Source organism: Notolepis coatsorum (assembly GCF_963971535.1).
Source record: "Notolepis coatsorum genome assembly, chromosome: 7".
NCBI classification, from domain to species: Eukaryota; Metazoa; Chordata; class Actinopteri; order Aulopiformes; family Paralepididae; genus Notolepis; species Notolepis coatsorum.
This window is the reverse complement of record NC_140171.1, coordinates 103,798,027-103,810,384: the sequence shown is the minus strand read 5'-3', so window position 1 is coordinate 103,810,384 and position 12,358 is coordinate 103,798,027. Positions and strand designations below refer to the sequence as shown.

The window sequence follows — 12,358 nt, the reverse complement described above, 5'->3', positions numbered from 1 at the left end:
GGGCCAGTTTCGAATTGCAGTCTCCCTTAGGTGTTCTTTGAGAGTGGTTTTGAAAGTGGGTAGTGATTCATATTCCTTTACAGCTTTGGGTAGGGCGTTCCACATTGATGTGGCATAATTGCGAAACGTGTTTAGTCCCTTGTTTGAGCCGAATCTGGGTTTAACATGATTTGTGGAGCTCCCTCTGGTGTTGTGATCATGGTATTCACTGACCTTTGGGAAGTATTTTGACATGTACATGGGTACCTTGGTCGTGTAGTGTATCTTGTAGACCAGGCCCATTGCAAGTTGCTGTACTCTGTCGTCTACTCTAAGCCATCCTAGGTAGTCAAAGTGGGCAGGGTTGAGGTGGGTTCTAGGAGTAAGGTCAAGCAGTAGTCTGACCAGTTTGTTTTGAGATGTTTGTAATTTTATTTTTAGCGCCTTTGAGGTGCTTTGGTACCATGAGGTGCAAGCATAGTCGTAGTACATAGCATAGTTCTCTCCAATGTGAAGGGTGCTGACAGAATGGAATAGTTTCCTCTAATGTGAAGGGTGCTGACAGAATGGAATAGTTCTCTCCAATGTTTTTATTGTTCCTAATACCCTCCTGCATCATATATTAAACGTCTTACTTCATGGATTTAGTTGATCATACTTATTTCAAGGTCAAAGGAGGTTAAACAATGTTTTAGAGCAGCGGTTCCCAAACTTTTTTGGCCGTGCACCCCCTGTCACCTCCCGACCTAGCTGACGCACCCCCCAATGGGTTTCTGTTAGAAAAAATTGTTGCTGGTCTCCGTGCACAGATTACATTTTTTATTTTATCTCTTCCCACAGCGACTATGGATAGGGAATTTCTTTATTTAATTAAAATGTTCACGACAACATGGATGCATGTACTCTGCCAGCATGTTTAATATCCATAATACTAAAGGTTTGACTAAGATTTGTATGAAATTTTATTGTATTTTTTCTTTCTTTTTTTTCTTTTAATTTACCACCATTAGCCTTTTCATATCACGCACCACAGTTTGGGAACCACTGTTTTAGAGTGATGCCATCTGGGTGAAATGGTGTTAATACTGGAGGGTCTATGTTTACCTATCCAACATATTTAGTGTTAACAAGACATTGACTTCTATTAGAAGTGTTACTTCTGTTAGAAGTGATGAGGACAGTAGAGGGAAGCTAGTAGGCAGTAATAATAATAATAATAATAATAATAATAATAATAATAATAATAATAATAATAATAATAATAATAATAATAATAATAATAATAATAACTGTATTTATATAGCACCTTTCATACAGTACATGGATTGCAGCTCAAAGTGCTTCACAGCAAATAGCATAAAATGAACATAGGCATAAAGTTGTCATACAGTTGACAAAATAAAAGAAGTGCAGACATAAGAATAGGCATAAAAGACAATAAAATAGTGCAATGTAGAATGTACAGACATAAGAATAGGCATAAAATAAGTACAATAAGTACAGTGTTGCTCGAAGCATGTGAACCCCCCTCCCCCCCCCCCCACCAGTGTATGGTTTAAAGGTGCTATATAACATTCAGCCACTAGATGTCGCACTAGAGCACCAGCATGTCATTTATCCAATCAGATGCATTCCAAGTGGGGACTTGGGTAAGCAACAACATTCATTTTGGACCTGCAACATTTATTTTTTTATGATAAATTCATTAATCAATAAAAAAAAATTGGAGAGCGGCTGGGTGGCGCAGCGGAGATTGCGCTCGTCACCAATGCAAGAGACTCCGGTCTCGAATCCGGGTGTCAGCATTGCCTCCGGCTTGGGCCAGTCGTCATACTATCTCAATTGGCAGAGGTAGTGGGTGGAAGTCGATGGGTGGGGATTGGACGTTGTGGACAGCGACTCCTACAGGTCGGTTGGGGGATGCCTGCACAGCAGAGACAGGAAGTAGCGGGGGTAGTGTGAGCCTCCCATGCGTTACACCTCGCCACTGAGAGTCCGTGCTGTCTGGTGAAAAGATGCGACAGGCTGCCTCCTCGTGTACAACGTTTAAGACAGGGGAGGGGAGAATTGTAAATACGAAATTGGGATGGGAGAAAAATAGAGAAATAAGTAGAAAAAGTGGATACAAAAAAAATAAATAAAAAATGTTTTGGAGGAAAAGCAATACTTTTATGCCTCACCTAAAAGCTCTGTAGATTATTAGTGAGTATTATTAGAGATTAGTATTATTTTATTTATTAAATTATTACTCTACATAATAATGTTGTCTATAGCACCTTTAACCCTTTCACTACCACACTACAGAAGGTTAACCTGGTAAGCCCTAGCCCTATTTTCAGAAATTTCGCCTAAAGGTACATGCCCAAGTAAATGGAAGATTGCTCCACTTCTACAAGGTCAATTTGCATGTTCTTGGTATCTACATCTAGGTACCTGGGGGTATGTATTCCCAGTGTCAGAAATATTGTGTCTGTTACTAGGCTTGAGTAAATTGTGATGAAACAAAGGAGAATATAGATTATGAATTTTTTTTCTTTGCATCTTTGCCGGTGAATAACACCATGTTACAATTGTGCAACCACCGAGCTCGCTCACTGAGCTAATTCACCACCTTCTTGAGATCAATTGTGCAAAATATCTAAGCAAATGAATAAAGGGAAGATGATTAAACAGAAGGATTTGTAGATACAGTAATAAATTATAATCCATTTGAATTATACATAACAAATTGACCTTAGATTTGACCTTGACCTTATTATGGCCAAATCATACATTTATGGATAGGGGAAAGGCTCCTCTTTCCAATGGCAGTGTTACATCTGGATTTAGTCATTTCCTCACGGTTTTACGATAAAAGAGAGATAGAATTAGCATTTTTCCGATAAATTCTTATTTTCGGTCAATCTTAAAAACATCGGTAAACAAACGTAGTGCTGAAAATATACACGTTGACTGCTGTTTTGATAGGGTTAAGGTCTTTACTCTTGGCTACATTTGAAAAAGAAACACAACATTAATTAATACGATCTGTATTGATCGATCTATGATAAAAACAGCAGGGTGACCCTAAGGCTTAACAGGTTAACCCTTTCACTACCACACTACAGACGGTTAACCCTTCGTCTCATGTGGCAGTGAAAGGGTTAACCTTCTGTATTGTCGCAAGGTGAAAGGGTTAACCTGTTGGTAGTGTGGTAGTGAAAGGGTTAAACACTCCTTTCAGCATCAACCTTTTACTTTTTAGCGCTTGTTGTGGTTTGAGCTCATTTTGCTACATTAGCTAACATCTAGTGCTGTGTTGCATGAATGGAAATGAGGATCCCGGTACCTCTCCTCTCTTTTCCAGGGGTGTGAAAAGTACCCAGAAATGATACTTAAGTGAAAGTATGGATACCGTCTCAAAATCGTACTCAAGTAAAAGTCAGAGTATCTGGCTAAAAACATACTTGAGTAAAAGTCAAAAGGTTTCTACTTTTAAATGTACTTAAGTACTAAAAAGTTAAAGTTAAAAAAAAAATTCTATGTCTATTCTTCTGATAGCAGGTGTTTAATCAAAGATCCCCGCTTTCTAGTCTTGCACAAGGACCAACCGGCATGGGTATGGGCGGGTTAATTTTCCATTGATGGGGATTTGATTGGCTGTTTTTAAATAAAGTGAGGCCGCAGGATTAATAACGTTAACGTTAGTAGTTCGGACAAGAATTGAGTAAAAGTACAAGTATACAAACCTAATAATAGTCAAGCAAAGTACAAATCCCCCAAAACAGCACTTAAGTATTGTAACGAAGTACAATTACTCAAGTACTTTACACCCCTGCTCTTCTCTAAGCTTGACCGATGGTGCGACGCTGAGACCTGTGCCTTGCCAAAGGACCCGTCTGCTCGTGCCATAATGGATCTGCTGAGGCCCACCAGTGGGAGAGCTGACTCCTCCCCTCTCCTGAAAGCTGCTCACCTACTGATCGACACAATGCTGATCGACACAATGGACAGTGAGTAAAGTGTGTGTGTGTGTGTGTGTGTGTGTGTGTGTGTGTGTGTGTGTGTGTGTGTGTGTGTGTGTGTGTGTGTGTGTGCGTGTGCGTGTGTGTGTGTGTGTGTGTGTGTGTCAGTGTTGTAGTCGAGTCACTAAATCTAGAGTATGAGTCGAGTCTCGAGTCCCCAGTGTTCGAGGTCCGAGTCCGAGTCATCAAGGTTGAGTCCACTCCACTCTGGCAGTCAAAGAGCTGACGTACAAATAAAAAAAAGGTCTACATTAAACATAAATGACACAGCGGTCACCGTTTCTAAGGGAGTTTATTTACTTTGTGACACAATAGCCAAACAAATGCACTAGCCATCAATATCTTATGCCAAAATTAATGATTAGGGCCTATTACAAAATTATATATATATATAAATAAGTATTTATCAATTAACAAGTCCTCGAGTGAGTCGTCTGCTGCTTCTGAGTCCAAATGCAGTCAATGCTCAAGTCCAAGTCGAGTCACGAGTCCTGAAAATCAGTCCTGGACTCGAGTACTACAACACTGGTGTGTGTGTGTGTGGTGGGTGTTACTGTTTATAACAGTAATGTTTTGTATACTACTTAGCACCGTGTGATAGTACTATGGGCAGCACAGTGGTGCAGTGGTTAGCACTGTTGCCTCACAACAAGAAGGTCCTGGGTTCAGACCCCAGACGTTTGACCAGCAGGGGGCCTTTCTGTGTGGAGTTTGCGTGTTCTCTCCCCCCATGTTTGCTGCATGCTAGGTATATACTCCTGCCATTGCCCTTGACAAAGGTACTACTGGCTCCTAAATAGCTAGGATGCAGAGGATGAATTTCCCCAAAGGGGATTAATGAAGTATAACTTACCTTAACTCATCCATTGAGAACTAGAAACTCACATCACCGTACCGACTATCCAGTGGCGGCTCTACCACTAGGGGCGCTAGGGCGCCGACCCACCTGCTGGCCAGCTGCTGTTAAATCAGAGAAGAAGACAATAAAACTTTTTAGTTTTTGTGTTTTATAGCCCTATAAATAATATAAACATGTTTAAAATGAATAATATTTACTCATTTTAAGTATGTTTGTATTTCCAATGCACAATATAACGTTATTATCTAAATTAAAAAAACATCGTTTTCATGAGCAGGAAGTGACGTTTTTTTTTATTTTTTCGTATTTCTCGCCCGGGCTAGAAGCGATAGCGCTCTGAGTGCGCGTCACAGTTTGATCGCTGTCTCCGTCACAGCCAATCAGTGCATACGGCGTTGTGCGTTGAAATATGACTATTATGTTGGAATCCGAGCGCGATTTGAAGCGGTCTAGGCAGCAGCGTGAACTTCCGTGAAGAATTTCCATAGCCGCATTTCGCGGAGACGCTCTCTGATTGGCCGACGCCAGTATTTTTTTCCATGGCAGAATTTCACAGAGACGATCTCTGATTGGCCGAATCCAATTTCTAATGTTCCAATTCTAGCTTCTAGCTTGGTTCCTAGGTTGGGCTAGGTTGTTTGTCTTAGCGTGCCGTGACTGCAAGTTCTTTAGACTGTTAAGCTTAGGCACTCTTTCAAAGTTGGTTAAGGTTAGAGTTTGTCTTAGAGCATGGCGATAGAACGCCAGGTAGTTTGCAGTCTGTTCGAGCGGAAATGGACAAAGGAATGTACTTGTTGAGTGTTGTGCTAACGAGCTCAGCTAACACTTGGCTAACAAGCTATATGGCGGATTATACACGTTTATCAAGCTCTCCTGCCCTGGACGTTTCAACTAAACAGTGAGTCTCTCTCTCTCTCTCTCTCCCTCTCTCTCTCTCTCTCTCTCTCTCTCTCTCTCTCTCTCTGTGCTTAACGTTAACGTTTGTAAATAGTTTTTTTTAGGAGCAGTACTACTGCTGGCCATTCATGAAGCGAGACATTGCTGATTGTTTATTTATTTTATAACACAAGACTATGACTACCAACTGCCTAGCCAGCCGTGTATCAATCTTGGATACAATAATAACGTTACTTACCACACTGACTATGTCGATGGCTCATTGATTTAACTACTGCAGCTCTCTCGGATTGAAAATACGTGGATTATGGCTTGTTCAATATCGTCTATGTTTGAATGAATGAATGAATGAGAACTTTATTAACAGATTGCAGAATGGGTACAATACAGTACGGCTCAATACACACAATTGTTAAGGGGATGCAGACCAGAGAAAGACGTTTGTCTTGTTTACATCAGGGTCCCAGATTTTCGATTCATATCGATAGTTTAATAGCTAGCCTTGGCTCATTTAACAATATGCAAAATATGTGTACAGCCCTGTACTCATACTGAAGTTATTCTTGGTATATAATAGGTCTGATTGTGTAACGAATCGATTCCACGTCGCGCTGTGTGTGAGAGAGAGAAGGAGAGAGGGAGAGATCTGCCTGTGTTTGGAGACGGGCGAGTTTTGTTTCTAACTTTTCTATTTATATTGTGTTTCAAGTTGTGAATTAGAGTCTAGACTATACTTTATTTGACTGGTTGTGTGTTGTTGTAGTAACAGCTGAGCGACTCGTTCATAAGAGCCGATTCATTGCCGTGAGCGTGAGTCGAATCGCTCACGTCTTGCCATGAGTCTTGCGTGGTACAGTACTGTACTGTACATGTTTGCAAATATTTGGTATAGCGCCCCTAGTGGCGAAGTACCCACCGGCCGCCACTGCGACTATCTTCTATCTTGTTTCTTTGCACTAGAGACTCATATCACTGGACTCTCACCACTTGTGTTTGTACTTTTAATATTACTATATTGTATATATTACTATATTGTATTTGTATTGTGAAGCTATGCATCCCCCACCCTGTATTGACACCCAAATTTCCCCAAGGGGATCAATAAAGGACATCTTATCTTATCGTATCCCATTCCCATAATTATTGTGTTGTGCTTTGTATAGTGTTGCCAGATACTCTCCAGTCGATGCTGGCCGGCTGCAGCCCAGACGTCCTGAGGGGCCTCAACACACTGGTTTGTCTATTCGCTTATCGTCAACAGACTGTGTGTATACTTTCTCCTTACTGTCAGACCTGCCTGTAGTTTAATGTGCTTGAATCCAGCCACTTGTTTGGGTTTGTTTGGGGAGGGTCATCGCCCCGATTAAACTGCATCCTGGACCACTTGTTTGAGGTGAACCCTCGATACCTTTGTTTCAGATGAGAACACAGGAATAGGCAGGAAAATAACCCCTAAATTGTACATTTAATGAAGCTGATTGAAGGAGCTATGTTGACCTTTTCCCATTATTCCTGAAATGTGCTATAAAAGAAAAATAATCATCATAAGGTTATTATTTTACCTTTTTTAATAATAATAATAATAATAATAATAATAATAATAATAATAATAATAATAATAATAATAATAATAATAATAATAATAATAATAATAATAATAATAATAATAATAATAATAATAATAATAATAATAATAATAATAATAATAATAATAATATTAATAATAATAATAATAATAATAATAATAATAATAATAATAATAATAATAATAATAATAATAATAATAATAATAATAATAATAATACACAATTAAGGTGACAGTAGGCCATCATTTATTACAGACAAATAAACAATAAAGGAGGGTAGGTGGGTCGGGGACACTGTACAACTGTACAAGGAGAGACGACAACATTCTGTTTGTTCACTGTTTGTCAGGATTCAAAACGATTACCTACTTACCTTAATTAATTTATGTAAATGATTGTTCATTTGTCACTTGGCAATGTGAAACAAACCAGAACCAATGGAGAACTAATAATAGTAATAATAAAAATAAAATATTAGGAACTTTCATAATTATAGAAGCATTAAGCATGTACTATACTATACAGTCTGCATTTCAATCAAATGTGTCATCATAAGCAGTGTTGTAGTAGAGTCAGTAAATCTCTAGTCTGAGTCGAGTCTCGAGTCCCCAGTGTTCGAGTCCGAGTCACCAAAGAAGAGCCAGAGTCGAGTCCCCATTACCCTAGTCCAAGTCCAAGTCCAAGTCATCAAGGTTGAGTCTGAGCTGACATACACATAAAAAAAGGTCTACATTAAACATAAATGACACAGCGGTCACCATTTCAATGGGAGTTTGTTTACTTTGTGACACAATAGCCAAACAAATGCACTAGCCACCAATACCTTATGCCAAATGATTAGGGCCTATTACAATTTTTCTTTTTAATAAATAACTGTATTTATCAATGAACAAGTCAGAGTCCTCGTCTGCACCTTCCGAGTCCGCATGCAGTCAATGCCCGAGTCCAAGTCCGAGTCATCGGTGCTCAAGTCCAAGTCCGAGTCATCGGTGCTCAAGTCCAAGTCGAGTCACGAGTCCTGAATATCAGTCCAGGACTGGGACTCGAGATACTACAACACTGGTCAGAGGGAGTTGTTCCGTGATTCACTGACAGGGGAGCAGCTCCTAGACTAGAGTCTTGCCTCTCTGGTGTTCAGCTTAACCTTCATGTATCGTCGCAGTGAAAGGGTTAACCTGCTGTCGTGTGGCAGTGAAAGGGTTAACCTTCCTAACCTGTATTGTCGCAGTGAAAGGGTTAACCTAGTGAAAGGGTTAAGGAGAGACTTGTTCACATTCACAAATATAAACTGAGCTGCACAGTATTATAGAAATAATATACGTGAATTATATCTTAGGTTGGATTTTCCATGTAAATTCCTCTTTATGCTCTTTAACAGGTGAGCGGTCAGTCTCCTCCCCTCACGTCGCTGCCCCGCCCCCTGCAGGAAGGCGGGGAGTTCCATTGGGCAACCAAGCTCCTCTGCTCGACCAATGAGACACTGGGAGAGCTCACTGAGCTGTGTGCGGAGATGGGAGGGTTCCTGCTGGCGCTGTGCACCTCTGTCAGGGGTCTCTGCATGATGCAGGACTAACACCTCTGTCAGGGGTCTCTGCATGATGCAGGAGTAACACCTCTGTCAGGGGTCTCTGCATGATGCAGGAGTAACACCTCTGTCAGGGGTCTCTGCATGATGCAGGAGTAACGCCTCTGTCAGGGGTCTCTGCATGATGCAGGAGTAACGCCTCTGTCAGGGGTCTCTGCATGATGCAGGCATAACGCTGCTGGATGGGTGTTCATGCTGCATTCATTCATTCTTTGATTTCACATGATTATAACTATGATATGTACATTTTCATTTTTTTTTTTCATTCATTTTATTTTGTTTCGTACATGGGGGTACAGTTCATCTTTGCACAATATCACCAACATCTTTTATTTTTATTTTTTACATGATACACTCATGGCCGAAAAGGAGTAGGATGAAGAAAACTTATGTTTCCTCTCCTCTTCCAAACTTCATATTTATTTTAACATAATGGTCAGCTGAAGTGCACCTTATTACAGCTTCATACCATATAATAATAATAATAATAATAATAATAATAATAATAATAATAATAATAATAATAATAATAATAATAATAATAATAATAATAATAATAATAATAATAATAATAATAATAATAATAATAATAATTACCATAATTATAATAACAATAATAATAAGAATGATAATATGACCATTAACACAATGGTGCCCGACCACGGATATATACGTGTTTCGAATCCATGCTTAATGGACCGAGGACGGATATATCCGTGGCAAGGTTGTTTTGGCTTTTATTCCATTTTAATAACCTATTTAAGGTCGCCGAGTGGCACTGCAGATTTACCCTACTCTTTGAATTCGAGAAAGTGTATTACCGGCCAGATCCTCTTAGGGGCGCTGTATCGACAATGCAGTGTTCCCTGTGGCAGAAGCTGTCTTTTTTTTTTAGGATCTCTAATGTAGTTTTCTACTCACCTGAAGCGAGCGCTATTGTCTGTTGCACGGAATACGTTTTGGATTGCGGATTTCACTATGCAATAATGCTCGGGGGGATCCAACCGGCTCATGGTAAGATCTTTTTCACGTAAATGACATGCTGATCAGAGCTTGCTATGATACTCAACCAGGCGACCAGCGTATGTGGCTACTTAGACGAACACGGTTATTGGTAATCAATAATCAGAAACGATGTCCCCGCCCCCCCCCCCTCCCCCCCTTTCATGCATACATGCTTGAGGATCATACCGATCATATGCAGTTTGAGTTTTAACTGTAGCTTTTGTATAACGGAAATGCCATTGGATATAACATTAGTAGCTATTAGCCCTTTATCTAGCCTTCCAGGAAATATACTAGACCAAATGCCGTATAACGCTTATATTCACTGCGCTATAAAATGAGAACGTATTGATGAAAAAATTATTTCTTTAATCCATTTTGAAGGGACGGTTTATGGTCTCAATTGACAATGAGAATGGACAGATAGCAATACTATAAATATAGATTTAGCTCTACAAACAGCCCCACGGACTGTGCAAGTCTGTTTACATATGCTGGTCGTCTAGAGTTATATTAGACGCATCCCAGTGGCCGCCAATGTGTTAATAATAATAACAATAATAACGGTAATAATAATAATAATAATAATAATAATAATAATAATAATAATAATAATAATAATAATAATAACAACAACAACAACAACAACAACAACAACAACAACAACAACAACAACAATAATAATAATAATAATAATAATAATAATAATAATAATAATAATAATAATAATAATAATAATATTGCTAGATACCCAAATAAACAAAAACAAAAAAACAACCTAAAACAAAAAATAAATAAAACAAAAAATAAATAAAATCAGATACAGAGAAATGTATACCTGCTCTCACCTGTACACCTGTATATGTTCTCATTGTTCTGTCTTTTTTTTATTTTTCTTTTTTTTAAATATTTTTTTTAGCATTTTTACAGCTTTATTGGTCACGCAGGACCGACAGAGGAGAGGGCGAACGGGAGGAGAGGTGGGGAAGACATGCGACAAATAACGACGGGAGCTGGGATCGAACCCGGGTCGGCCGCGTAGGTGCGTGAGGCACTATGGTATGCGCCACGAGGGCGCCCCCCATTGTTCTGTCTTTAAAAGTATTTTTTTGTTGGAAAATATGTTTACAGTACTTCAACTCATTATAAAGAGAATTCCAGAGTTTGACTCCCACCACTGATATACACATTTGTTTTAGGCTTGTCCATGACCTTCCCTCCCTTCTATGCTCTCCATTCTGTGATATGAGGACAAACCTGTTTTGTAGATTGGCTGGTAATGCTTTACTTTTGGTCTTGTGCATAACTACTAATGTCTGTAACTTAACTAGCTCTTGCAATTTCAATAATCCAGAATTAATAAATAATATGTTGGTGTGTTCTCGATAGTCTGCTTTACAAATAATCCTAATAGCTCTCTTCTGTAGGAGATACAGTGGTTTTATATTACTCTTATGGGTGTTACCCCATACTTCCACACAGTAATTAATATAAGGCAATATGAGTGCACAGTACAATGTTTGCATTGCTTTGTTATTTTTCATGAGGTTTCACATTCAATCGACAGATCTACAGAATGTTCAGTGTCACTCTCATGAACAATTTTCCTTGTGATCCCCACTCAATCTATTCTCCCATCTCTCACTCACACTTACACACACTGGGACATACACACATGGTGACGCGCACGCGCACACACACACACACACACACACACACACGCACACTTGCCCATGTACAGGCACACACACACACAAATAAACAAATAAACAAACAAAAAATAATAATAATAATAATAAAATAAAAATAAAGGGACAGTAAATAAATCATAAGTAAATAAGTAATAAGGAATAAAAGTGCAAATGTCGGTATTGTAAACAGTGACAGTTTATAGCACCCAGTTGCTCACACCCGCTTATCGATGGCCACTCCGACAGGGAAGGGTCCGGGCCGCTGCGTGTTCAGCTCCCGTTCCCAGACCCGACCCCCCGTGGGGGCGGGGTTTGACAGCCATGCGCAGGCAACCAGGCACTTACACGCAGACAAAGAGCCTCAACAGATCAGCTAATCTAATCTGCTAAAACTCCATGTCTGTTATATTAGATATGACACATTTATAGGACTACATTATGAGTTTCCAGTTGAGTATAGAGTTGATTCCAAAGTTCTTGAGATAAGTGACCCTGGTTGTGCTTTTCAAGCATTATCTTTTCTAAGGGAAGAAACTGAGATATTTGTTCTATGAACATATTGAATGTTGGTGACATTTTTTCCATAGAAGATGTGAGGATTCGCCTGTTCCCTGGACCCTTTTTCCTGTGTTTTCCCTGTCTACTCTCCTCAACAGCCCCCACCCTTGCGATGATTTACTCTCCTCTACTCTTCACCAGCCCCCACCCTTGGACATCCTTGATCCTCTACCTTCACGCACCTGTTGGGAGTT

The 12,358-nt window shown here is 39.5% G+C and overlaps 1 protein-coding gene across 1 annotated transcript in view; it reads left to right on the top strand.

The window, feature by feature from the left end:
* LOC311231343 (gasdermin-E-like) overlaps positions 1-9,369 on the top strand; it is a 50,276-nt gene extending 40,907 nt beyond the window's left edge. Inside the window, exons 9-11 of the mRNA XM_084317899.1 lie at positions 3,809-3,971; positions 6,903-6,973; positions 8,704-9,369. Of these exons, the coding sequence (XP_084174025.1) occupies positions 3,809-3,971; positions 6,903-6,973; positions 8,704-8,898 (429 nt within the window). The 3' untranslated portion in view covers positions 8,899-9,369. The remainder of the gene's footprint in view (positions 1-3,808; positions 3,972-6,902; positions 6,974-8,703) is intronic.
* Positions 9,370-12,358: the final 2,989 nt, after the last annotated feature.